This window comes from Acomys russatus, chromosome 32 (assembly GCF_903995435.1).
Source record: "Acomys russatus chromosome 32, mAcoRus1.1, whole genome shotgun sequence".
Taxonomy (NCBI): Eukaryota; Metazoa; Chordata; class Mammalia; order Rodentia; family Muridae; genus Acomys; species Acomys russatus.
The window spans coordinates 36,486,525-36,512,671 of NC_067168.1; the positions used below are offsets into that span (position 1 = coordinate 36,486,525).

Consider the following 26,147-nt stretch of genomic DNA (forward strand, 5'->3'; position numbering starts at 1 on the left):
CCAGGCTGGCCTTAAACTCACAAAGATCTGGCTGCTTCTGCCTCCCAAGTGCTGGGATTAAAGGCGTGCACCACCACCACCCAGCTCTAGAGGGGGTTTTAGGGTTTTAAATAATTGGATCAGGAGGGCTCTAACCTTGTCAATGGATTATCCGTTAATAGGTTTATAATCTGATGGGCTCCTGGGAGAGGGTGGAAGCTATACCTTGTCCGTGTGCACTTACAGATGACTTGTGCATATTCTCTTCCACCCAACCCCACCCACCACCACCCTTTCTGGTTGACATAAGGTATGGCAGCTTTCCTCTGTAGAGTCCCTCTGTCACCAGGAACCAGAATAAAGCTTTAACCCTTTAAGGTGACCCTCCCAGACGTTTTATCAGAGAGATGTATCAGGGCTTCTAAAGCATTTCCTCTGAACATGTCACCTCTGAACTTGGCACCTAGGCTCCAGCTTACCCTTTCAGGAGAATGGAGCCAGATCTTTGTTGTAGGCTGGGGAAGCTGGCCATTTGACCCTGACCCTACATCTATGGCCTCATAGACCTCTTCTGGTTTCAAAACTGGAGATGGCTTAATCAGAATGCTTGCATATAAGCACAAAAATCTGAGTTTAGATCCTCGCATCACATAAAGAGTCAGGGTTTAGTGGGCAGTGGTGGGGCACACCTATAATCCCAGCACTCAAGGAGGCAGAGGCAGGCAGATCACTGTGAGTTCAAGGCCAGCCTGGTCTACAAAGCAAATCCAGGTCAGCCAAGGCTACACAGAGAAACCCTGACTCGAAAACACCAACACCAACACCAAACCCCACAAACAAACAAACCAACCAAAGAGTGAGGGTCAGCAGTGCATGTTCTAATCTCAGCAAAGGGGAGGCAGAGGCAGGCAGGTTCATGGGGCTTGAGGACAGGCCAGCCAAGTTGAATCTATGGGCTTTCAGTGTAGTGAGAGACTCTGTCAACCTCTGACCTCCTAGACACGCGCGCACACGTGCGCGCGCGCACACACACACACACACACACACACACACACACACACACACAGGCTTCTACACCCCACTCTACCCCACACACCCTCAGTGACTTGGGCTTGGGGTACTTAAGCAGGGTCTTCCCATCCTCCTCAGGGCCACTCCAGCTTGCTTTCTTTTTCTTTTTCTTTTCTTTTCTTTTTTTTTTTTTTTTGTCTTTTTGGTTTTTCAAGACTGGGTTTCTCTGTTTAGCCTTGGCTCTCCTGGACTCGCAGTGTAGACCAGGCCCCTCCAGCTTTCTAACCCTTGAGCCATACCCTTTGCCTGTCTAGTCCTGTAAACTCTCCAGATTGGGCTGAGCCGGGTTCAGGGCTCGGCCAATTAGGGCAGGCTTCATGGATTCTGAAGGGGCATGAAAGAGTCTCAAGAGCACAGAACAAGTGATAGGAGTAGTTGCCTGTGCCCTTCTTCTGGGTCTCACTCCTTGTCCCTAGGAAGCCTCAGGACAGCTCTGACCTGAACGCCATTGCTTGAAGCTACAGTGCTAAATATCAGAGTCCCTACAGAAGCGGTGTAAGAAAGCAGGACAGGGCGGTGGCCAGGAGCAAGATGGCTGTCCTGTCTGTGACAGGGTCCAGAGCCTGGAAGTTACGGCTGTGGCCTTGAGATCTGTATTCCTATCCCAGAGCCTCTGCCTTTTTGGCTCCTTCAGGACTTTTCCAGCTCTTTATAAAGGGAGCCTTAGGACAAATAGAGCACCCACACAGGCCATGCCCACCCAGAGACCTTCAGCCCATGAGAAAGTACTTGGGTCTTGCTACAGGGGAGAAAATAGAGGCCGCTGTCTCTCAAAGGATGGATGCTAATCATCATCCCAACCTGTGCCCCAACCAGCCCCAAATACACTCAGAGAATATCGGGAGGAGCTGGGTGATGGTGGCTCAGGCCTGTAATCCCAGCACTCGGGAGGCAGAAGCCGGCAGATCGCTGTGAGTTCGAGGCCAGCCTGGTCTACAAAGCAAGTCCAGAACAGCCAAGGCTACACAGAGGAACCGTCTCAAAAAACAAACAAACAAACAAATGAATATTGGGAGAAAGAGCTCCCACGAGCTAGAGAGGCAGTTTCTTAGAACTCTGGGGCAACTGGAGAGCTGAGGGCCGGTCTGTGTAGCATTAGTGGTCGAGAGAGCGTTCTACCAAAGGGACAGGGCCACTACACTACCTCTGCCTAACACCACACTGCCTCTGAAGCTATGAGAAGAAGCTCATGGCCAGCACAGGAAGGCTATAGCAGACATCGTCATCACCACCGAGTCCAGCAGTCACTGCTCTGGCAGAGGCTCCACCTTCAGAGCAAATCAATATTTTCCTCTGACATTTTTTGTTTTGTTTTGTTTTGGTTTTGGTTTTGGTTTTGGTTCTGGTTTTTCGAGACAGGGTTTCTCTGTGTAGCCTTGGCTGTCCTGGACTCTTTTTGTAGACCAGGCCTGGACTTGAACTCACAGCGATCCACCTGCCTCTGCCTCCCGAGTGCTGGGATTAAAGGCATGCGCCACCACCACCCCCGCTTCCTCTGACATTTGAGGCTTGCACAGGTACTCCCCCTCATTTCCAGTCTCACGCCCCAAACCTACAAGTTCGCATCCCATAGGGCTGAACACACTTTATTTTCCATGTTTCCTCTTGAAATGCCCTCAGTCAGGACCAGAACCTTTTGAAGCCACAGCCCATTGCTGTACAGGTAGGAATTACTAACTGCTAATGGAAGTGGTGGCTAATGCTATGAGATTTGGAACCCAGGCCCTGTTTTAAACACTGGGTAGCTCACTTCCTAACATAAAACCCGCTGAGCCTCAACTATCTCTTTTTGTGGGGGCAGAAGGAGTTGAGACAGGGTCTCACTATGTACCTCAATCTGGCTTCAAATTCACAGAGAGATCGGCCTGCCTCTGCCTCACTAGTACAGGGGAGTGTGCCCCACCATGCCCAGCTTCAACTCTCTCTAAAACAGTCTTTGCTTAGTGCCACCCAAATCACCACCAAAGGGTGGAATGATTGACTGGGAGCTCCAAACCAGGGGTCTGGTCAGCCCAAAGTCCTGGCATTCCAGGACAATTCTCCCATCCCAATTTATGAATGAAAGCAAGAGGCAGCCCATGGCTCAGTGCAGAGCTGAGGCCCCCAGGGCAACCTCAGCTTGCTGCCTTGGACAGGGGAGGTAGAGTGCATTCCCCAGAAAAGAATTCCAAACAGTACAGAGAGCCACCACAGCTCAATACTGGGTCGTTGATCCCTTTCAGTCAGAGCTACCTCCACCTCCAGGAACAGAGAGGGAGAAGTCCCGACAGCATCAAGAGGAGAGAGGGCACTGTCAGGCCAAAGTGGCTTCTAGCTACATTGTAAGGACTGTAGCCATGGGATGAAGCTGGAAGCTGGCAACTTTTCTGGGGAGCAGAAGCAACTGAGCATAAGGGCCTGGGTGTCCAGCACTGTCTCTGGCCCCTTACCTGAAACACAAAGAGGAGCAGACCTACTGGTCCCCATAACACCCTTCAGAGTGCTTAGCCATTTTCCTTATCCCATCACTATGGAAACTGAGAATTTCCTGCCATGGTCCCCATAGCAACTGACCCTGTTTCCATGGGGATCGCACTCTTCCCCATCAGTTCCTCAGTTGTCATGACAACCTCAAGGTACCAACCTTCGCCCCCCCCCCTCCAACCCCAGGCTCTATGTTAACTTTTCTACCCTTAAAGTTCCTCCTGAAAGAGGCAATAGAAGGCTGGAGAGATGGGTCAGAGGGTAAGAGCACTGGCTGTTCTTCCAAACGTCCTGAGTTCAATTCCCAGCAACCACATGGTGGCTTACAACCATCTATAAGGAACTCTGGTGTGCAGGTGTGCAGGCAGAACACTGTATACATAATAAAAAAAAAGGAGAGAGAAAGAAAGAGGCAATTGAAAGATTGCCTTAGCAACAAAAGCAGAGAGAAAACAAAACAAAAAACTCCAGTTGCCCCTCAGGTGTGAAAGGGACCAAGAGCTGGGTATATTCACTCATTTAAGAAAGTAAGTAAGAGTCAGGCAGAAGTGGCGTGCACCTTTAATCCCAACACTTGGGATCTCTGAGTTCAAGGCTAGCTTGGTCTAGTGAGCAAGTTCCAGGACAGCCAGGGCTACACAGGAAAACTCTGTCTCAGAAAACAAAACCAACCAACCAACCAACCAGCCAGACAACAACAATAACAACAACAGAAAGTAAATGAGAGAGCTGGGAATCCAAGTCAGTAAAGCGCCTGCTGCACAAGGGAGTTTAGATTCCCAGCATCCACAGGAGCCAGGGTATGTACCTACAACCTCCGCTCTGAGAGGGGAGGCCTAGGATGTGATGACAGGCAGATCTCCTAAGCTCACTGGCCAGTCTAACTTAACCAATGAAGTGGAGGTCTGATGAGATGGCTTCACAGTAAAAGCACCTGTCACCAAGGCTGACAGCCTGAGTTCAATCCCTGGGCCTGACATGGAACTCAAGAGGCAGAGATCCTATCTAAATAAATGAGTAAGTAAGAGGTGGCTCAGTGGCTAGGAACACTGGCCATGTACATGATGCACAGACATACATGTCTGCATGTGCAGGCAAAACACTCATACACATAAAATAAAAGTAAGACACATAATGTCTTTCTTTGGCCTCCACATGTACATACACACACACACACACACACACACACACACACACACACACACACACACGAGGTAAACAGAGGCCTGGTCACGTTCCCATGAGACAGGAGAGATCATGGGGTCAAGGATAAAAGACCAGAGGAAGAGCGGGGGGGGGGGGGGGGGGGGGGGGGGGGGGTTGGCAGCGCACGCCTTTAATCCTAGCACTTGGGAGACAGAGGCAGGCAGATCGCTGTGAGTTCCAGGCCAGCCTGGTCTACAAAGTGAGTCCGGGATAGCCAAGACAACATAGAGGAAAAGGTGAATTAAACTAATGAACGTCTAGTCTGCTCTAGCCTCTGAGTCCTTCCTCAGGGGCACAGTTGGAGAACTGAACATGGTTCCCTGTTCTGCCACACTCTTTGTGACCCTCGGCTCACCCATCAGTGGCGTAGGGGGTTGGGGGTGAGTAACCCCACTGCTCCAGCCTGCAAAGGGGTTGTTCATTTACATGCCGTTTTGCATTCAACTTTCTATGCTTCCCAAGTGCCAGCAGGCCAGGTGTTGCCCCAGTCTCCTGGTCTTCCTCGAGGAAACGAGGACATGAGGCGGGTGTTCCACCCATTCACCATGCCGGTTTGTCCTGCTCCCTGACTTCCGACACCTTCCTGCTGTTGCTGCTGCTGCTGCTGCTGCTGCTGCTGCTGCTGCTGCTGCTCCAGACAGGCTCTCACTTTGTAGACCAGGCTGGCCTGCAACTCCTAAGAGACCTTCCTGCCTCTGCCTTCTTAAGTGCTGGTATTAAAGGTGATGGGACAGGGTGTGTGTTGGGGGAGACATGCCCTGCCACCATGTCTGGCTGAAAGCTTGCTTCTTGGCTGAAAGCTTGCTTCTTGGCTGTGCTGTGTGCACGCTCCGCTCCTGTTGTTCTTGGCCTTCGGCCATCGAAATCCCAACTCTGCCCACTCTGGGATAACTTCTTTATTGGTCGCTACACTGGTCATCTTCTCATCCAGTCAGTTAGCTAACACCCAGGAACACTTACTAAATCTTAGGTTCTGGGAAGCTGAGGAGTGGCAACCACAGTGAAGGTTAAGACAGGCTCCAAGCAGAGGCACCAACAGGTGATGTCCCAGGTAAAGAGCCACCTGGCTCTGAGGCTTCCGGATCACAGGAACGCTCCTGATAACCTTGCCTTGGTTTCCCCAAGAGGACCCTGAGGAGCTCCAACTGAGTACTATGCAGGGGCACTTTGATACCGTCCCCTCCTCCCAGAGCCCACCAAGAGGGCAGGGTTCATGCAGATGAGGGAAGGCAGGTCTAAATCTGGGGTCTTTCAGGGGAAAAGGAAGGACAAGAACTGGGGTGCTTTCCCCTCTGTCCTCACCCAGACCCACAACTGGGGAAACAGGTTTACCAGCAGACTGGAGTTCTTGCCGCTGGAGGGAGGGGCCACCTGTGTTGCCGGCTGGTTGGCTGTGGACTGACAAAAAAGGTCTTTTTTTTTTTTTTTTTTTTTTCTTTCTTTTTGAGGCACGTCTCAAAGGTCTATAGCCCAGATCAGCAATCTTCTTGCCTCAACCTCTCTCATGCTGGGATTACAGGAATGGGCCATCATGCTGGGACTCTGAGGGTCCATGGCAGCTCTATCCTTGCTTTACACACCCACCGACACAAGCACAGTGGGTCCCTAGGAGTACTATCTCTCCTTGGGATCCCAGCACCGAGGGGGCGAGACAGTGTTCTTGGAGCAGGCAGGAAGGCTGCTGTACTGGGAGGCTGCCTGGCTTCCTCTCCCCAGGCAGCCTGGCCCCACCCAACTTTGCTCTCACATCCTGGATTTATTTGTTGGCTTGGTCCCAGGCTGCCCCCTGCCTGTCCAGGCTTCTACAACCAGCCAGCTTGTGCCCTACACCTGAGCCCTCTGGGAGGAGGTGGGAGCTCAGCAGACTAGAGTGCTGAAAGGCTCATAACCGTACAGCCCCGCAAATATGAGAGGGAACAGTCCTGCGAAGCCGGACCAGGTCATCTCCAGCAGCCTGCCACACAGCCTGAAAAGCCAACAGTGACATCTCTGCAGACTCATCACCTGGTCATCTCCCATGAAGATGGAGACATAGAGCGGGAATAGATGAGAGCCAGGCTTTTCTCCTACCCCAGCCACAGTGCCTCCCTCCCTACAAAGCCTAGGTGGCCGGAGGGCAAAATTGTATTGATTTTACAGACAGGGAAGTAGAGGCTTGAAGGTACAATGAGCTTGGACTGGGTCACCCTCGGTTGGGACTCTACACATGCCACCAGCCGGAGACTAAAGAAGCTGTGGCCCTTCAGACTTAGACCCTATGTTCCTAGGGGACAGACCAGCCCTCTTCAGAGGGCCAGGATTAAGCATGAACTCTCCCCGTATCCCTGCTCTCCCAGTGACAAGCTGTTCAGGGTCACACAAAGGACCATTGTGTCCAGGGCACACCTGAGCTAGGCACCTAGTGCCAAGCAGGTGCAAGGGGGGAGGCGTAACCCCAGGATCACTCCCTGCTTTCAGTGCAAGGAGGAAAAGTGGAGCTTCTAGAGTTTGACTCACAAGAATCACAGTGCCTCCCCCTCCCCTTCTGATACCACCTGAGGCGGCCTGAATCGAGGGTTCCTTTCAGACACCCTTCCTGGCCTTACCTCCGGACCCTGCCCCGCTGCAGGCTAAGGCTGCCCCAAGTACCGCAAGAGTTCATCTCTAAGTACTTCTCTGGAGAAGTCTGAAGTGACTAAACGTCTGTAAGGGGGTAGCACCTGCCGGGTCCCTCCGCCTACATGACATTCTAGCCAAGACCACTTATCGCGAATGTAGGCGAAGCAGCCTACATGCGAACCAAGTCCCTTTATTTCCAGGTCTCAGTTTACCCAGTTGTGAAAAGGGTAAGGAGTAAAGTGACTGGCCAGGGCAACTGAGGCTGCGCGGTTTCGCTGGGGACTTGCAGTACAGTGCGCGCTCGCGAACACTGTCCCACTGGCACAAATGCCCGAGGAAGGGCCAGGGGCACGCACGTGTAATCGGGGCTGGTGCCCCGGGTGCGCGCGCCCATCTGCGGCCCGGGGGGGAACAGACGCAGGTGCAGCAGGCACGGCGCGCGCGGATCTGGGGGCCCAGCGGACCAGGGGCGGGACGGGCTCACCTGCGCGTAGTAGAGGAGCCACAACTCGTAGAGCCGCTCCGAGGCGGCCATGGCCTGACCCGGCTCTGGCCCTGCTGCGCGCCACCTGTCGCCGCCTCCTCCGCGCCGCCCGCCGGTTGCCCCGGGCCAGGCCCATGGGCGGGAGGGCGTCACTCCGGGGCGGAGCGGCGCTGCACTGCTTGGGGAAGTCCGCGGCTCTGGACCCGGTCGCACTCAGTCACCAAAGTCTACACGCCCCTCCTCCTCCCCCTCCCCTGGCCCGGCCACCGCCAGGCTTCCGACACTTAGGTGTCTGCGGCGGTGGCGGCCACCGCCCCGCCTCTCCCTCCCAGGACTGTGCAAAGGGCGGGGAGTCAGGCTGGAGGAGGAGCCTGGGGTCAGGGCGGCCCGGGAAGTCGCTCAGAGCCCCGCCCATCGCAGGCAGCGTCTTTTGGGAGCCACTATAAGATCGTTTCCAGCCTCCAAGGCTAAGGATAGCGGGTCTGGGCGTCTTACATTGTCCATCCAGTACAGAACATATCGGGTTTGGAATTATCAATATTCCGGGAAGGGACTACAGTTCGCGCGGGGATGTCTAGGGTCCTTCTAATAATATAACCTCGTCCATGAGGACCACTTGTGGTGCTAACTACGTAAGGCTCTGATCTAAGAGCTTTTATGCAAGGCAGTGCCACCTTTGGGTTCTTGCAGAGCGTTGAGCTGTATGCGAAGAATCATGAGCCGGCCGCAGGACAAAACCTACCTGTAAGGAGCGGCGTCCTTCCATTAGGCAGATCCTTACCACGTTTAGGATACCTCTGGCCCACTCACTCCCTCTAGGAAGCCTTCCCAAGTTCCCAAGTGCTCCACTGGTGGCAACCCCTCCTCACAGGGCCCAGCCCTTGCTTGTCATCTTTTGTTCTTTTGAAGCTGTGTGCCTCATGCCTAGTTTTTGCTGTTTTATTTGTGTGTGTGTGTGTGTGTGTGTGTGTGTGTGTGTGTGTGTGTGTTGGTTTTGTTTGTTTGTTTTTTGAGACAGGGTTTCTCTGTGTAGTCTTGGCTGTCCTGGACTCAATTTGTAGACCAGGCTGGCCTCGAACTCACAGCCATCTCACCTGCCTCTGCCTCCTGAGTACTGGGATTAAATTAGTGTGCCACCACTTCTGGCAATGCCTGATTTTAGAAATGGAGAGACTGAAGCCAAGACAGGCCGAAGGAGGATTACAGGGGCATCAGGAACAAGGAATCTAGGCTTGACTGAGTCTTCCCTGGGCACTGTCTCTACCATCCCGTCCTTTTCCTTATGCCTAGACTGCTTGTGAGGTGAGGGAGCCTCTGGTGTTGGGTAGGACCTAGGAGTAGGGAAAGGTTGCTAGGTCCAGCCAGCTCATATTGGTCCTAAGAAGACAGCCTCTGTCCCTATTCCTGTTCTGTTTTGTACTCTTGGAGTGGACAGTCCTTTCCCTCTGGCCTTTTTTTCCTCCATCTTGCCCTATGCATCCTAGTCTGAGTTTACATTTCCTAAACACAGAAGGTCCTAGACAGAACCAGGTTAACCTAGGAGGTTAACCCAGTGAGGTGAGCGGGCTGCGGCATTTGAAGGGAGCTGGGAGGGAAGATCATTCACCTATGGGTAGACATGGCGCAACATTGCCAATGGGATAGTCTCCCTGGAAGAGGAGTGGGGAAGGAAGCGATGCATGCCGCTGTGACCATCTGCTAAAGTCGACACAGGATTTCTGTCTTGACTGTCCTGGAACTGGCGCTCTAGACCAGGCTGGACTCACAGCGATCGGCCTGCCTCTATCTCCCAAGTGCTGGGATTAAAGGTGTGCACCACCACCACCGCCTGGCCAGTCAAACTTTCTTTTCTCTCCTCCCCCTCCCGCCCCACCATTGGTTTTTCCAGACAAGGTTTCTCTGTGTAGCCTTGGCTGTACTGGACCCACTTTGTAGACCAGGCTGGCCTCGAACTCACAGAGATCCACCCGCCTCTGCCTCCTGAGTGCTGGGATGGAAGGCGTGCGCCACCACGCCTCTTTCTATACTAGGAGGAAAAAGGAGTTCTGTGGCTCTTACTTGGCCTTGGGTTATGTTTGCACTTATGCAGGGAAGATAGCCTGACCCTGAGTATGCTGCCACTTCAGAAAGGGATGAGAGAGAGTTCTTGAGTTCAAAGGAAAAGGTCATGCTGCCAGGCCTCGAACTGTGAAGGTCTGGAGCAGAGAGTAGACAGCAAGGCTTAGGAGCGTCAGGCGAGTCCGAGGTGTCACTAGCTGCTGTCTGTAAAAAAAAAAGGGAGAGGCTGACCTCAGAGTGAGATAGGAATGAGAAACCAAGGAAGGTCTCTGGGTGTTTGTTTGGAGGCGGTGCTTTAAGTCAAGGTTTCCTTACGTAGCCCAGACTAAACTCGACCCCATAATTTTGCTGCCTCAGCCTCTGAAGTGTTGGGATTACAAATTTGCGCCACCACACCCGGCTCAGGGAATGTTTCTCAAGGCATTAAGTGGATAAGGATGGTTAAGTATTCCAAGAGCGCAATCAGGAAAGCTGGGTGGTGTTTAGGCAAAACCAGAGCAATCGACTCACTCTATTCTCTTCCTCTCAGGTCTGATTCTACATGCTTTCTCACTGATAAGTGTCGGACAAACCGAACCTTAACGCCTTTCCCTGAACCCAGCCGGCTCATTCGCTATACAGGTTGTTCTAGATCAAAGGGCGTATCCGCCTGTAGCAACTCAGCATTGATTGGTTCTCAGGGGTTCCGGCTTTCCATTCTCGCCCTTGGATTGGCCATACGACACTCTTCTACTCACTGGGCCTGCGCAAGCCGGAGAGAAAAGGAGGGGGCCTCGGGTAAGATGGCGGCTGCTTCTGCCGGTGTGGGCCGCCTCGAGGAAGAGGCGCTACGGCGGAAAGAACGGCTGAAGGCCCTCCGGGAAAAAACCGGGCGCAAGGTGAGGAACGTGGAGTCAGAGCTGCAGGCACCGCGGCCAGCGCTCTGGGGGCAGTGGAGGGCTGAGGACTACCAGGGAACCACTATAGCCAAGGTGCGCGTGCGCGGGGGTGGCGCATGCGCAATAGGACAGCGCTGGAATCTGCCGCTGAGATAGGCTCCTTTCTTAAGCCCAGGGGCGGACCTCGCGCGTGCGCTTTGGGCAGTGGTTCCGGGACCCATGCAAGTTGCTGCCGATTTAATTTTTTACGTGTTTGTTGGGTTCGGCGTATTGTTTGGTTTGTTTGTTCGTATTTTACGTTTTTGGTTGGCCCACCGGCCTGGCCTTCTGATGCCTACAGGGCTCCCTTGGGGAAGACAGCCAGTGACTTTGCTGTGGACGAGCAGCCGGAGTCGAGCCGGCAGTCTATAAAAGATGTCCGGGTGGACTGCAGGGGAAGAAGGCACCCTTTCCTTTCCCAGCTTGGCTTTCTAATCCTCGTAGTTAGCAGATTTGGAAGCAATTTTCCTAACTTTCGTTAGCCACCAAGATAGCCTAGATTCATCTCTACTTGCTGGTCTTTCCAAAGTAATAGGAGAGAATTCTCAAATTGATTATTTGTGTAAAGACTTTGGCCTTGTCACTAGACGCTATGAGACTTAGACAGATTGTTTCATGCTCCTAAGCCTGTTTTCTCCCACTTCTCCAGTAGAGGAATAAGAAAAAATACACATTCACTCTTTGTGGGTGATTTCGAATATAATAGGGAAAATCAATAATGAAAAGGCGCGAGAAGCTGTAAGTTGTGAGCTCTGTTGCTTTACAGGCAAGAACGATGTCCCTCATTCAACAAAATAAGATCAGAGGCTCCACATCCGACTTAATAAACAAAAACCAGATTGGTCGGTCTCGGTTGGCTTTTGTTTTCCTTTCGGAATAGCAGTATACTATACCGTGTACTATATACTGTGAGAAAGCGAAAGGGGAAGTAGTGAGAGTGGAAGCTGGCCAAGTTGGCTTTTGTTGGCAGCCTGTGAGACCCATCGGATAATTACCCTCCACGCCTGACCAAGGGAAGCGCAGGGTAGACCCTTACCCTCATCTGCCACTCTCTGTGCTACTCATTTTGTTTGGGGGAGGCGCTTTTTTTTGAGACTGGGTTTCTCTGTGTAGCTCTGGCTCTCCAGGACTCGCTTTGTAGACCAGGCTGGTCTCGAACTCACAGCGATTCGCCTGCCTCTGCCTTCCGAGTGCTGGGATTAAAGGCGTGGGCCACCACGCCTAGCTTCTCTGTGCTACTCTTGAGGCAGGTTCTCTCCTTGAACCTAAAGCTTGTGGTATTGGGTTTTTTTGTTTGTTTGTTTTGCTTTGCTTGTTTTGGGGTAGGCTGGCAGGCAACAAGCTCTAGAGATCCTCCTGTAGCTGCCTCTCCACCAAGTCTGGCCTGCAGTAAACTTTGAAATTAGTTGAAGTGGTTTAACTTATTTCCTTTTCAAGATGTTTTCACCATTGAAATTCCCTTAAGATTCCATAAGAAGGGCTGGAGAGATGGCTCAGAGGTTAAGGGCACTGACTGCTCCACCAGAGGCAACCACATGTTGGCTCACAACCATCTATAATGAGAGCTGATACCCTCTTCTAGCCTTCAGGTGTATATGCAGACAGAGCACCATTATTCATAATACTAAATAAATCTTTAAAAAAAACAAAAAACAAAAGATTCCATAGCAAGCAGGGTGTGGTGGCGCATGCCTTTAGTCCCAGCACTCGGGAGGTAGAGGCAAGTAGATCTATGTGGGTTTGAGTCCAGGACAGCCAGAGTTGTTACACAGAGAAACTCTGTCTCAAAAAAAAAAACAAAAAACAAACAAACAAACAAAAAAAAACAAAGAAAGAAAGAAAAAGAAAAGAAAAAAAGATTCCATATAAGGAGCTGAAGAGAAGAAGGCTTGGTGGTTAAGAACACTCATTGTTCTTTCGAAGGTCCTGAGTTCAACTCCCAGCATGCACATGGCAGCTCACAACTATCTGATTCCGTCTTCTGGTGCGCAGATGTACATTCAGACAAAGTACCCATAGACATTCAATAAATAAATACTTTTTTGGGCGGGGGCTTGGTTTGGTTTGGTTTTTTGAGACAGGGTTTCTGTGTATAGCCCTGGCTGTCCTGGACTCACTTTGTAGACCAGGCTGCCCTTGGACTTACAGAGATCTACCTGCCTCCCTAGTGCTGGGATTAAAAAAAGATTTATTTAAGCTGGCTTGGTGGTGTATGGTTGTTACCCGAGCACTTCAGAGACTCAGGCAGGAGGATTGCTATAAGTTTAAGGCCAGCTTTGGAGGCACATCGAAAGAAACCCTGTCTCAGAAGGGCAAAATAAAAAAGATTCCATCTGAGTTTTGGAATACGTTTTCCTGTTTTTGTAAAGAGCAGTGCTGAGATTTCGTAGAGATTGCCTTGAACCTGTAAATCATTGGGACAATGTCATTTTTACACATGTGAAATTTACCAGCCTGTGAATGTCCTAGTGCCTTTTCACTTAAGTTGTTTTCCATTTCTTCAGCTGTGATGTTGCCTTGCTAGGCTTTTTGTCTTTGGTTTGTCTTTGAGGTGGGGTTTCCTGTTCCTGGGACAGACTGGCTTCGTACTCACCAAGCAACAGAAGACAACCTTAAGTTTCTAATCCTCCTGGCGCCAGCCTCCTCATGCTGGGATCATAGGCATGACCCACCAAGCTGGGCTTTATAGTGTATGTAGTTATTATAAAGTTGGGGCCTTTTAGTTGTGTGCTAGAATCTGCTACTGATTGTTTGTTTGGTTTTTCAAGACAGGGTCTCTCTGTGTAGCCTTTGCTGTCCTGGACTCACTTTGTAGACCAGGCTGGCCTTGAACTCACAGCGATCCGCCTGCCTCTACCTCACAAGTGCTGGGATTAACTGTGTGTGCCACCATGGCTGGCAGAATCTGCTACTGATTTAGCCTGCTTTATCTTTATTTTGGCCAGGAGGAGCATGTACTTACTGTTCATGTGTCTCTGGACCTGTGTACATGTGGAGGCTAGATGTCAACATTAGGTGATATCTTTGTGTGTGTGTGTGTGTGTGTGTGTGTGTGTGCGCGCGCGCGCGCGCGCGCGCGCCCACGTGTGGTGCTTGTGGAGGCCAGAGGTTGCCATCAAGTGTGAGATGGGGTCTCTCTCTGAGAACTGGTGCTCAGATACTGGCTAGGCCTGCTAGCCAGCAGCAAGCTGCAGGCAATGACCTGGGTCTGCAGCCTCTGCACAAGGCCTCTAGGTCTGTGCAACCTACGCTCTGCTCTTTTCTTGTTCTGGGTTCTGAGTTCAGGCCCTCGTGCTTGCAGAGCATGCCCTCTAGTGACTGAGCGCGTTCCTCCGCCCTCCCTATTATTTTTTGAAATGGACTCTTCTCACTGAGCCTAGGACTCATCACTTTGCTTAGGCAGGTTGGCCAGGGAGCTTCAAGGGTACTTTCACTTCGGCCCCCTTAGTGAGGGGACTACCTCCACTGCTGAGGTTACAGGTGTCCACACACCTGGCTTTTAAGTGGCTTCAGGGTACTAAGGATCTCAGGACTTAGGTCTTCATGCCTGCTACCAGGTACCTTACTGGTTGACCCATATTCAATCCCACTTTTTAGAAAAATCTTTTTGTGGTGCTGGGATGAAACCCAGGGCTCTGTAAATGCTAACCAGAAGTCTGTGTGCTGATTTGTTATGCTTACTAACTATTCAGATTTTTTTTGTTTCTTCATGAATCAGTTTAGATTGTGTTTTTCTACGAATTTGTACATTCATCTAGATTATCCAGTTCTCTGACACACTGATTGCTATTTAATTGGGTTAAAATTTCATAGTTCTGGTTTCAGAAAGTTTCTGGCTTTTTCCAGAAAGTTTGCATGTGGTAATCTTATGGCTTCTGCATTAGAATTGAGAGCTCACTGTTGGTCCTCAGCAGTTCTCTTGTTCCTGGGTTCAGGCCCCAGCACCCACATGGCTCCTCAGAGCTGTCTATAACTCCAGCTCTAGGGGGTCCAGTGCCCTCTTCTGGCCTCCACAGGCACTGGCTGCATGCATGTGGCACACATACAAGCATACAGTGAAACACACACATAAAAAAGTGAGTAAATTTAAAAAAAAAGATAGCAGGGCGTGGTGGCACACGCCTTTAATCCCAGCACTTGGGAGGCAGAGGCAGGTGGATCTTCGTGAGTTTGAGGCTAGCCTGGACTATAGAGTGAGTTTCAGGACAGCTAGAGCTCAGAGAAACCCTTCTTGAAAAACAAACAAACAAACAAAACCCAATAAAAATAAAATAGAAGTAACTGCAAAGCATCCATCTTGACTCAGAGTTTTGCCTTTTTCCTATCCATGGGCTCTTTTGGAGGGGGTAGAGGATGTTGGTGTTTTGTTTTGTTTTTCCAAGACAGGGTTTCTCTTGGCTGTCCTGGAACTCACACTGTAGACCAGGTTAGACTCAAACTCAGAAATCCACTTGCCTCTGCCTCCTAAGTACTGGGATTAAAGGCATGTGCCAATACCACTCGGCTTGGGTGTTGGATTTTTTTTTTTTTTTTAAAGACAGGTTGTCTATATCCTTGCCTGGCCTGGAATGCATACAGAGCTGCCTGCCTCTGTCTACCAAGTGCTGAAATTAAAAGACGTGTGGCAACAGGCTTGGCCCTTTATAGGCTCTTAGTTTTATATTCCCACCCCTCCCCAGCCCTTTTCTTTTTATTAAGAAAGGGAAATTAGAATTTTTTTTCTTGACTTTTCAGTTTGTGTAACAAAACGTTTGGTTTGATTCCAAACCCGTCGTTGGAGCTGGCAGTCTCTTCCTTTCAGGAATATATACTGAGCACACTGTGCAGGCTCCAGACACTGTAGTGTAGAAGTGGGGAAAGCGGCCTCTTCCAGTTTTCTTCTGTTTAGCTGGGGAGTCAAATACCAAGTAACCTAGTGTTAGATGGAGATAGCCCAGTAAAGGAAAAGGAGGAGAGGGAGCTGGAAGTTCCTGGAGCCTGGTTTTTTTTTTTTTTTTTTGTTTTTTGTAACTCTAATCGGTTCATTTATTACTAAATGCAGCAGCACTTTCAGGGTTAACTGGGTGAACGTATCACCAGCCCAGCTTATCTTATCTGGTCTTGATGACAACCTGATAAGTCAGTGGGAGGAAGGAAGGTTTTACTGTTGTTCATTTATGGGTGGCAGCTCAAAGCCTGTAAGGTTTCGGTTATTTGTCCGAGGTCACATGACTAAGACCAACGGAGCATTAGAGGAAGGAGATACCCTGAGAGCTCTTGTTTTTCAAGATAGGGTTTCTCTGTGGAATCCTTCTTTGTAGACCAGGCTGGCCTCAAACTCACGGCCTCTGCTTCCCTAATGCTGGGTTTACAGGAGTGTGCCACCACTACCTGGTTGATGACAGCTCTTTCCCACACTGAGTTTTTACCGTTATCTTTTGTGATACTGATGATCACATTTAAATCCTCAAGCCAGTTACGCATTCAGCTCTCCGCTGAGCTGTGTATTTCCAGCATTCTCGTTCTGAGACGGGGTCTTGTTAAACTGGCTTTGGATTAATTCTGTAACTCAGGCAAACCTTTTGACTTCATAGTCCTCCTGCCTCAGCCTCCAGAGCAGTTGGGATTCAGGCCTGTGCCGTCAAACACTGCTGCTGCTGTTCCTCTTTTTCCTCACGTGATTGGAAATGGCTGCCGAGATAAGAGTAGGTTTGGAAACTCCTTACTGTATAATCTCTTTTCTTCTTTGTGGTGCCCGGATAGAGATCAGTCAGCTCTTGTGCATCCTAACCATATACTTTCCCACTGAGCTACACCCCTAGCCACTGTGTGCTCTCTCATACGTTCTGAGTGTGGTGAATTATCTGATTTTTAGCAAAAATTGGGTTGGAGAGATGGCTCAGTTGGCATGGTACTGTGGTGCTCAGTGAAATGAGATGCTATCAAGAGTTCAGTGAGCTGATCTACAAAGTTCTACCATCTGGTGTGAGAAATCATTCATGACTTCAAAACCGATTTGTACATCCATAGTGTAACTATTGGTGCTTTTCAGATAAAATGGAGGAGATGAGGCCTGTCTGGCTGAGTCTCTTTGAAAATACCAGCCACGGCTGTCTATGCCAAACCTGAAAACATGATATGCAGCTGCCATATAGGCTGAGAATAAGCTAAAGAATCCACAGTAGGAGTTGGAGAGATGGCTCAGTGGTTAAGAGCACTGCTTGCTCTTCCAAAGTACCCAGATTCAATTCCAAGCACCCACCCAGCTCATACCTGTCTGTAACTCCAGTTCCAAGGGATCTGATACCTTCACAATAATGCACATAAAATAAAAGTAAATAAATTATGTAAAAAAAAAAAAAAAGACTCCACAGTAGAGCAGGTATGGTGGCGCACGCACTTGGGAGGCAGAGGCAGGTGGATCTCTGAGTTCAAGTCCAGTCTGGTCTACAATGTGAGTCCAGGACAGCCAGGGCTACACAGAGTAACCCTGTCCCTAACCACCTCCACCTCCCCTGTCAAAAAAGAAAAAGAAAAAAGAATCCACAGTAGAGGGCTGAAGAGATAGTTCAGCAATTAAGAGGAGTATCTGTTGCTCTTGTGGAGGACCTGGGCTCGATTTCCAGCAACCACAGGATAGCTAACAGCCATCTGTAGCTGGAGTTCCAGGGAATTGGGTACCCTCTTCTCACCTTGGGACACTAGATGCATGTGGTGTACACAACCTGCATGCAGGCAAACATTCATATGCATACAATAAATGAAGAATACATTTTGAAAACAGTAAAGAAAAAAGAGCTACAGTCTTGTCACAGCTTCTCTTCTCTTGGCTTATGGCTGCCTTCCTTTCTGTGCCACTTTGTATGTGTGTGGTAGACTATATAAAAACACCTGCTGTTTGACTCTTTTTTTCAGTTGTACTAAGTTTATGCAGCGTTGCATAATCATCACCACAGTTTCCAAAGCTTTGACCAACTTCTGCAGAACTGTTATACCTGTTAGGCAATAGCTCACATTTCCTTCACTCCAGCTCCAGCTTACTTTCTGTAAGGCTTGGACTTCCCAGCTCTAGATAGTTCATTTAAGTAGGATATGCCTGTTGGGTTTGGATTACTTTGCTTAGCATAAGTACAACTTTTTTCTCTTAAAAAAAATATTATGGTGATGGGGTTAGATGTGCAGGAGGTCAGAGAACAACTTTGTGGAGTCAGTTCTTCTGTGGGATCCAGGAATCAAACTCAGGTCATAGGGCTTGCGCGGCAAGACCTTTATTCTCTAAGCCACATTGCAAAGGCTAGTGGGCACGGATTTTCAGTGTTGCTTAGTATTGTACCAAGCATCAGGCTTTTGTTTCTCTTTAAAGCTAAATAGTAGCAGATGGTGCAGATGTACCATGTGTGTTTTGTGGATTTTGGTTACTGAGGGTTGAACCCATGCTAAGTTCTGCCACTGAGCTTCACGCCCACTGGCTCTGCCTCTCACTTTTTTAATACCCAGTGGTGGACTCCTTTTGACTGTTGCTTGACTACGGTTTTAGTGCTTTTGGATACATACTGAGGTGTGCAATCACTGTACTATACGCTAATTCTGGTTTTTGTTTTGTTTTTTAAAGAGAGGGTCTGAGTATGGAGTCCAGGCTAGCCTCAAACTTGCTGTTGTATTGTAGCCCTGGAAAACACTTCAGACTCAATATGCTCCTGCCTCAGCCACGCAGGCACTGGGGTTCTAGGCATGTTCTGGTTTCCCGTTTATTTCTTAGAAACCAAACTGTTGACCTCAACAGCCACACCACTTCATCTCCTACCAGGGACGCATGAGGGTTCTGGTTTCAATTTATATTCTCTCTTCGCTTTTTTTCTTTCTTGCTTGCTTGTTTTAAAACTATATCCATCCCTAACAGGTAAGTGTCCTATGGGTTTGATTTGCATTTCCTCAGCAATTAGTGATACTGAACATCTGTGCTTATTTGCTGTTTGTGTATCTTCTTTGAAGGTATGTCTGTTCCTGTCTTAGGCTGTGTGATTTTGATCAGCTTGTCATTTGCTGAGGTAGTTAAGTTGTTTATATATTCTGAACATAAAACCTTTACTAAATTTGAGATTTCTTAATATTTTTCTCACTCCCTAGGTTTTCTTTTTGTGGTGTCCTTTGGTCATGTCCCCTGAAGTACAGAAGTTTCTAAGTTTAGTGCAGTCTGACTCGTCTGCTTGTGATAATGTTTCCTGTGTGTTTGTTGTCAATCATGCTTCTGACCCGCCTCCTTGTGATTATGTTTCCTGTATGTTTGCTGTCAGTCATGCTTCCTCCAGTATTTTTTATTTGTTTTTAAATGTGTTTATATGTATGAGAGTACATCAGAACCTCTAGGACTGGAGTTACAGGTGAGCTGCCATGTGTGGGTGTTGGGAATTGAACAGGGTCCTCTGGAAGAGCAACCAGCGCTCTTAACTGCGAGCTGTGTCTTCAACCTGGGTTTTTTGTTTGATTGTTTGTTTTTATTTTTGAGACAGAAGTTTTTGCTACATAGCCCAGATTGGCCTGGCCGGGATTTTGTGATGGTCTTTTCTTGTGTAGCATAGGCTACCCCAATTGCTTCGGCACAGGATCACCTTTAGTTTATAATCTTCCTACTTCAGTTTCCCAAATCCTGAGATTATAGATGTGGACTCCCACACCTGACTTCTAGCCTGGGCTACACAGCATGTCTAGAACAGCCAGGGCTACACAGAGAAGCAACAAAAACAGCCAAAGAAAGAAAACATGTGTCTGTTATGCTTTTTTTTTTTTTACGTGTGTGTGTGTGTGTGTGTGTGTGTGTGTTGTGTGTGTGTGTGTGTGTGTGGTGTGTGTGTGTGTGTGTGTCTATACAAATGCCAAGGCACCAGTGTGGAGGTCAGAGAAAGACTTTTCAGAGTTGGTTCTTTCCTTTCATCATGTGGGCCTCAGGAATAAAGTCAAGTTGTTAGGCTTGTTTGGAAATTCCTTTATTCACTGAACCCGCTCCTGCTCTGGAGTTTTTTTGTTTTCCAAGACAGGGTTTCTCTATGTAATAGCCCTGGCTGTCCTGGAACTCTCTTTGTAGACCAGGCTGGCCTCCAAACTCATGTCGATCCACCTACCTCTGTCTCCTGAGTGCTGGGATTACAGGCATGCACCACTATGCCCGGGCTCTTAAGTGACATTTTTTCCACCTTGTTCTGTGTGGTGGTGTGTGTCTGTCACTGCGCTACACTCCTAGGCCTGGTGTGATTTTTTTTTTTTTTTTCATTAAGATGAATGCTTGCAGGGAAGTGTTACAGAATTAATATGCCTTTCCTGTGAGAAATCACTCTGACCACTTAAAGATTACCAAAGGAAAAAAATTTTTTTTTCCAAGACAAGGTTTCTCTCCATGTAGACTTGGCTGTCCTGGACTCACGTTGTAGTCCAGGCTGGCCTGGAACTCACAGAGACCCACCTGCTTCTGTCTCCAGTGCACTGTGATTAAAGGCGTGCGACACCATGTCAGGCAAAGAAAACCTTTTTAATAATAGCATTCGACAAGTTCTGACTAACACACAAAAGAGGAGCCAGCCTTAAACAGACATTTTACTTCTACAGGCCTTAGGCTAATTCATTCCACATTCACTGTCACCCCCAAATCTCTTCTCAGCTTTCTTTATTATTATTATTTGCTGCTTTGTTGTTGTTGTTTTGTTTTGTTTTGTTCAGTAACATTTAAACACCTATTCCTTCAGCAACTGGGAAACAATCCAACCAAGAGACTGCTGTGGAGCAGGTAGCATTGAACCCTATGTTCCAAATAACACGTACTCAGAACACGAACTCTCCCAGTTCTCCTTGTATCTGGTAACATGTTAGAACTCCTTCCTGGCCCCCATTTGACAACAAGGTGGTTAGATGCCACAAATTGGTGGCAGTGCCTTAACCGTATGCCTGTTGTTAGGACCAAGGGCCTCTTCTACCCTCGTCAAGGGGAGTGCTAACCTTCTCGCCTTTCATACATCTTTTCACAGTTCTAGCAAGTCTGATTACTACTGAGTCCTGAATTATATTGGAGGCAGTTCTCTTTTAGCTAAATTCTACTTTGTTTGACTTAGGATCTCCTAAGCAGGTTTACTATTCCCAGTTGTCCTGTGTCAGCAGGACAGGTGTCTAAATTACTTTGAGTTAGTTTTCCAGCCCACAGTGGCTCCTTGTACAACAGGGTAAGTGGGGAGATTGGGAGGAAGCGTGGACTGTCTGTTGTCTGCAGGTAAGCCCCCAGGAGGCCCCTCCCTTAGGGAGGAAGCGCACTACATTTTCTATTTCAGCCCTTTGACATAACAGTAGACTACAGGGCTAAGCACTTTCTTACTAGTTAGGAGCTCTTTGACCTTTAGCACCTGTTCCTTGATGGCCCCCAGCAGTTGGACTCTGGTGGGTTGGTTTCTCCCATGGTTTTGTGCCCACCCCAGCTATAAGCTTGTAACTTAGTGGCATTGAGTCTGAAGCCCTTCTTACACTGTGGGAAGTGAGGACAGATGGGATTTGGAACCACGTCATTTCTGTGTATTAGGCACACAGCTTTGTAGGTTTACCAAACACTTGGAGGTGAGCTAACCTGCTCACTTGTGACAGGTTTGTGAGGGACAAAGCACAAGAGGCTCAGGTGCTGGACTGCCAGGGTCCCGTTGGGGAGGGCGGGGAACGATGTTGCCTGGAATCTAAGGCCTGCAAGTCCTGTGGGGTCACCGTGCCACCTAAAGCAGTGTCCTGTGGTCAGCCAGCCCTGGTGGGCAGTCAGGAAGTCTGAACACGATGTACCGTGCCCTGGGCCTTCTTGTCTCAGGGAGCCTCATGTCTGAGGCAGCCTCATTGGAAAAAAACTTGAGCTTAGCCGTGGAGTGGGAGGTGAGCCGGAAGGTGAGGCTTCCAGGGGAGCAGTTCAGAGATGGGAACATTTAGGGGCACACAGGTGACAGCAGAGACACTTTGGAAGATTTGATAGCAAGTCCTTGGCAGTGATTTAGGCAAGGACAGAGTTTGCTCCTCAAAATGCTGAGTGAATGGTGACCTAATTCTTCTGGAGCCAGGAGATCAGCCAGCCTGGGCACTCTTTCCTCTATCGTAGTTGAACTCCTCCCCCTCTCTCCCCCTCCCGCCCTCCTTCCCTCCCGCCCTTCACACTAAATGGGTAGGTGACCAGTTTTAAGGCTATGTGGATGGATCTCTGTGGCTCTCCTTCAGTGCTTTTCAGCAGGGCAGTATGAGGCCACTTTGTCCTCCTTTGACCCTTTCTTCCTCAATGTCCACATGTAGTCATTGTAAAAGAAACTTGCACAAACACCCATGGTGCTTGACTTTCTGGATCCTTAGGCTGTCTCTTGCTTCCATGACATGAAGAGAGACCAATGCTGTTGCTAGCCCATCTTTAAGGGTTGGATGCAACCTTGAAACCAAGAGCTGATTGACAGCTTGTAAGCTCAGCAGCAACTCCTAGCCTAGCAGCTGTAGGAGCAGAGCAGGGCTGTGCAGTAGACTGTGTGTAGTGATGGCTATCTGTAGTCACCACTGTCCCGACCCACAGCCACAAGCTCCACATAGCTTTTAGCCCTTGACATGTGGCTAGAGTGAAATTCAGTTTAAGTTAATTTACAGTTAAATAGCCACCTGTGACTCCTGGGTACCTTATTAAACAGAACAGCTCTGAGGCCCTAGCTCAGTATATAAGACCTATTTTTCTGCCTGAATTGTGTCTACTAGGATTTGAGGGAAGAAAGTGAGTAGAAGCCAGCAGCCCCCAGGCCAGCATTTGGGAGCCAAGGGTTGGCCAGGAGCCTTGAACTGATGTCCATCTTCAGGCTGGTACCTCCAGCAGATGACAGTCTCAGGCTGCCTGTGTGGACACCATAAGAATGGAGTGCTGTGGCCGTGAGCTGCACACCCAGGACACTCATAACACAGGAAGGACAGTACCAGGGTAGATATGCACCATCCAACCTGTGAGTAGCAGGGAGGGAGCCTGGCCAGTGTGGAAAAGAGCAAATGTTGATGGAATGAGAGCAGTTGGGAGGAGACATAGAGAACAGCACGTGACATGTGCAGAGTCACGCTGCTCCATGGCCACAGACTGGGCAGAGACAGCCCAGGAGGTTGTCCTGAGTTGACAGCCTCTTGCAGACTGGCAGTCATAACATTTGCATGGCCATTTAAGACAGTGTCTCACCTTGTGTTCAGTCTCAGAGCTAGATATTAGTTCGCTCCTATTTACCAGACCAAGAAATCTGGGGTTTAAAGAACCTGCCACAGGGATGTTTGAATTATTGCTGTTCCTATATTGCACCTTAGGACCCGGCCTCACATTCCTCCATGTCCCACCTCCAGTGCATAGGGCTCTGCAGTCTCCATGAAGGAACCCCCTGCCCTGTGATCAGAGATTGTCATCAGGCTGCCTGGTGTAGCACTGGCCCAGTGGTGTGGTGGAGACAGCATGGGTATTGGTGCCAGGCAGAGCTGGCTGAAACCTCAGCTCTGTTCATCAGTGCTTTTAGACCTTGAGCCAATCTGTAAAGCTCTGTCTAACCCCACCCCCTTGTCTGTTGGATAGAGATGTGGCTTCTGCCCTCACTGGCAGCTGGGAGATAAGAGACAATGGAGGCTACAAATGTCTGGCCCAGGACCTTTCTTCCTTATCCTTTTAAAGGAGGGAGGCCCAGGTAGCCCTCTACCCTCTTTGCTGGGTGCCAGTTGGTGGGGCTGGCCTTGCTATGGTGGAAACAAAGGGGTCATTCTCTGGCCTTAGCTTTGCTCATCTAGACCTAGTTCCTCGAAAGTAGAGTTCATTTTGAGGGCAGCATGTTAATTAGGAAGAATGTAAAGGCCTGGAGATATGGCTCAGTGGTTAAGAACATGCACTGCTCTTGCAGAGGGCCAGCGTTCCATCCCTAGCACCCACGGTGGTGGCTCACGGCTGCCTGTAACTCTAGTTCCAGGGGAGCTGATAGCTTCTTCTGACCTCGTGACTATTGCATACACAAGCATATTACTGCTCCCCCTACCCCACCCCAAGATACACATAATTTAAAAAAAACATTTTTTAAAAAAAAGACAGGGTTTCTCTGTGTAACAGCCTTGGCTGTCCTGGATTCTCTTTGTAGACCCAGGCTGGCCTCGAACTCAACAAATATCTACCTGTCTGTGCCTCCCCAATGCTGGGATTAAAGGTGTATATCACCATGCCCAGCTTAAAAAATTTTTTAAAAGAGGAAGAGGAGGAAGAAAAAGGAAAGGAAATCCCAGCATGGTGATGTCTCATCTCTGTTCTTAAGTGTCCTTTTTTGTGAGTTCTCAGACCTGAGATCAAGGAGATAGAGAACCTTATAGTGGAAGTTTTGGTTTCTTTAAAAACTCAGTTATGGTCAGGTGGTGGCAGCGCACACCTTTAATCCTACCACTCAGGAGGCAGAGGCAGGCGGATCTCTGAGTTCTGGGCCAGCCAGGTCTACACAGAGAAACCCTGTTTCAAAAAAAACTACAAAGCAAAGCAAAGCTCAAGTTATATTATGTAAATATGTTTTTGTTTTAATTCCAAGTGTGGGATCTGGAGCTGCTTTTAGTTTGTCCACAGCTGTTAACTATGATTGCTCATGCTGGTGCAGAAAGGGGTGTGATCTTTGCCAGCTGTAAATAGCTTAATTCTGAAGACTCTGGGAGGGTATAAATGCCAGAGCCCTTAGAGGAAAAGGAGTCTAAGGAGGAAGAAGGCTGCTCCTGGTTTGTCTGGCTGCTGCATTTGCTGTTTGCTGGTTAGCTGGACTGTTGGATAAACTGCCTGCGAAGATTGGAATTGCCACTGGGTGCAGTGGTGCAAACCTGTAATCCCAGCACTTGGGAGGTAGAGGCAGGCAGATCTCTGTGAGTTCGAGGACAGCCTGGTTTACAAAGCAATTCTAGGACAGCTAAGACTACACAGAGAAACCCTGTCTCAAAAAACCAAATAAATAAATAATGTAATTGCCCCAAGGAACTAACTCTAAAGAGGTCTACGTCTCCTTTCTATTCTAACCTTCTTTCTCTCCTACCTAGTGTTGGTGGGTTGGAAGGTTATAAGTAACACTAGTAGATAAAAAGTACACGTCTACAGAACCTTGTGGGTGTCAGCTTTGGGGATCCATCAGCACCTCTTGATGAGCCAGCATGACAGTTTGGATGGACTCACCCTTCCAAGGGTGTGCGTGTGTGAAAGCAAAGGACAGTATGAGTCAGAGGTCAGACCTACTTGTGTGTCAGGATCATGGGGAGACAGTTTGCAGCTCTCTGGCCCTTCTTCTAGCCCCCTGTTCTGGCCAGCCACACCCTGGACACCTGGCGTGCTTGTTCCCCAGGGGGCCCAGTGCTGCACTTTTCTGCGACTCTGATAGATAGCTCCCTGGCATTCTGCTATTGGAAGTAAGATGGCGTCTTTCTCTGGAATAGTAGTCATGCATTCTCACAGCAGCCACTACCAGCTTCGTACTAGGCCTCGGGGTGGCTTTACAGTGCAAACCAGACAGACTTCCCACCTCAAGGCTTTCTCTGAGGTATGTAGGCAGGCCGTCAGCAGGGAAGATGATGCTGGCAGAAACTCAGGGCGACTGGCCACGTGGTAGGAGAGATTGCACACTGCTTCTGGGCGTCAAAGATCCCTCTGCCTCTGAGGTAGGGGTGGGTGTGGGCCAAGGAAGGAGCATCTCAGGATGAGCAAGAACTAGCTCAGCTTAGTGGGGCGGGGGGGCAGAACAGGTCCTGGAAGGCCGGCGTGGTAGCTCAGCTGGGAGAGCACTTGTCTAGAAGGAACCAAGTCTTCAGTGCAGTTTGAGGCTCTACATAAACCAGTGTGGCCATCCACTCCTTAGTCCCAGGCCTCATATGTTCCTTTATATCTTGGCTTTTCGTCCATCAACTGTTGGGAGTTTAGTAGCTTATTTATTCCTTTAGGGGCATGGACGGCAAGATGGGTCTTGGGTAGTTCCACCTCACCTTGAACTCACCATATGGCCCAGGCTGGCCTCACAATCAAGCAGATCCTCCTGCATGAGCCACCATGTCTGTGTAGGGGTGGGGGTGGAGATAAAATCTCTTGTGATCTAGGTTGCCTCCTCTGAATCCTAAAGATGACCTTGGATTTCTAATCCTCCTGCCTCCAACTCCTGAGTTCTGGGATTACAGGTGTGAACCAACATACCCAGTTTATGAAGTGCTAGGATTCAAACTCATGGCCTTGCTTTGTGTGCCAGGCAAGCACTTCCACTTGAGCTCGCCCCGCAGCCCCAGTTTCTCAGGTGTCAATTGCAAGTGTGGTTTGCGTGCAGCCGGAGGTCAGCCTTGAGTGTTCCTGAAGCAGAGTCTCTCATTGGGACCTGGAGCTTGCT

General features: G+C 49.3%; 2 protein-coding genes and 1 non-coding gene across 3 annotated transcripts in view; 1 reads left to right on the top strand and 2 right to left on the bottom strand.

Moving 5' to 3' along the window:
• The window catches only part of Nbeal2 (neurobeachin like 2), a 31,760-nt gene extending 23,740 nt beyond the window's left edge, over window positions 1–8,020 (bottom strand). Inside the window, exon 1 of the mRNA XM_051140738.1 lies at window positions 7,802–8,020. Within this exon, the coding sequence (XP_050996695.1) occupies window positions 7,802–7,852 (51 nt within the window). The 5' untranslated portion in view covers window positions 7,853–8,020. The remainder of the gene's footprint in view (window positions 1–7,801) is intronic.
• Window positions 8,021–10,419: 2,399 nt separating this feature from the next.
• The window catches only part of Ccdc12 (coiled-coil domain containing 12), a 48,998-nt gene continuing 33,270 nt past the window's right edge, over window positions 10,420–26,147 (top strand). The window contains exon 1 of the mRNA XM_051140741.1: window positions 10,420–10,737. Coding sequence (XP_050996698.1) covers window positions 10,642–10,737 — 96 coding nt within the window. The 5' untranslated portion in view covers window positions 10,420–10,641. The remainder of the gene's footprint in view (window positions 10,738–26,147) is intronic.
• Window positions 20,640–20,764, bottom strand: LOC127184470 (U6atac minor spliceosomal RNA). Its single transcript, XR_007830116.1, has one exon. It is a non-coding gene; the product is annotated as a U6atac minor spliceosomal RNA (small nuclear RNA).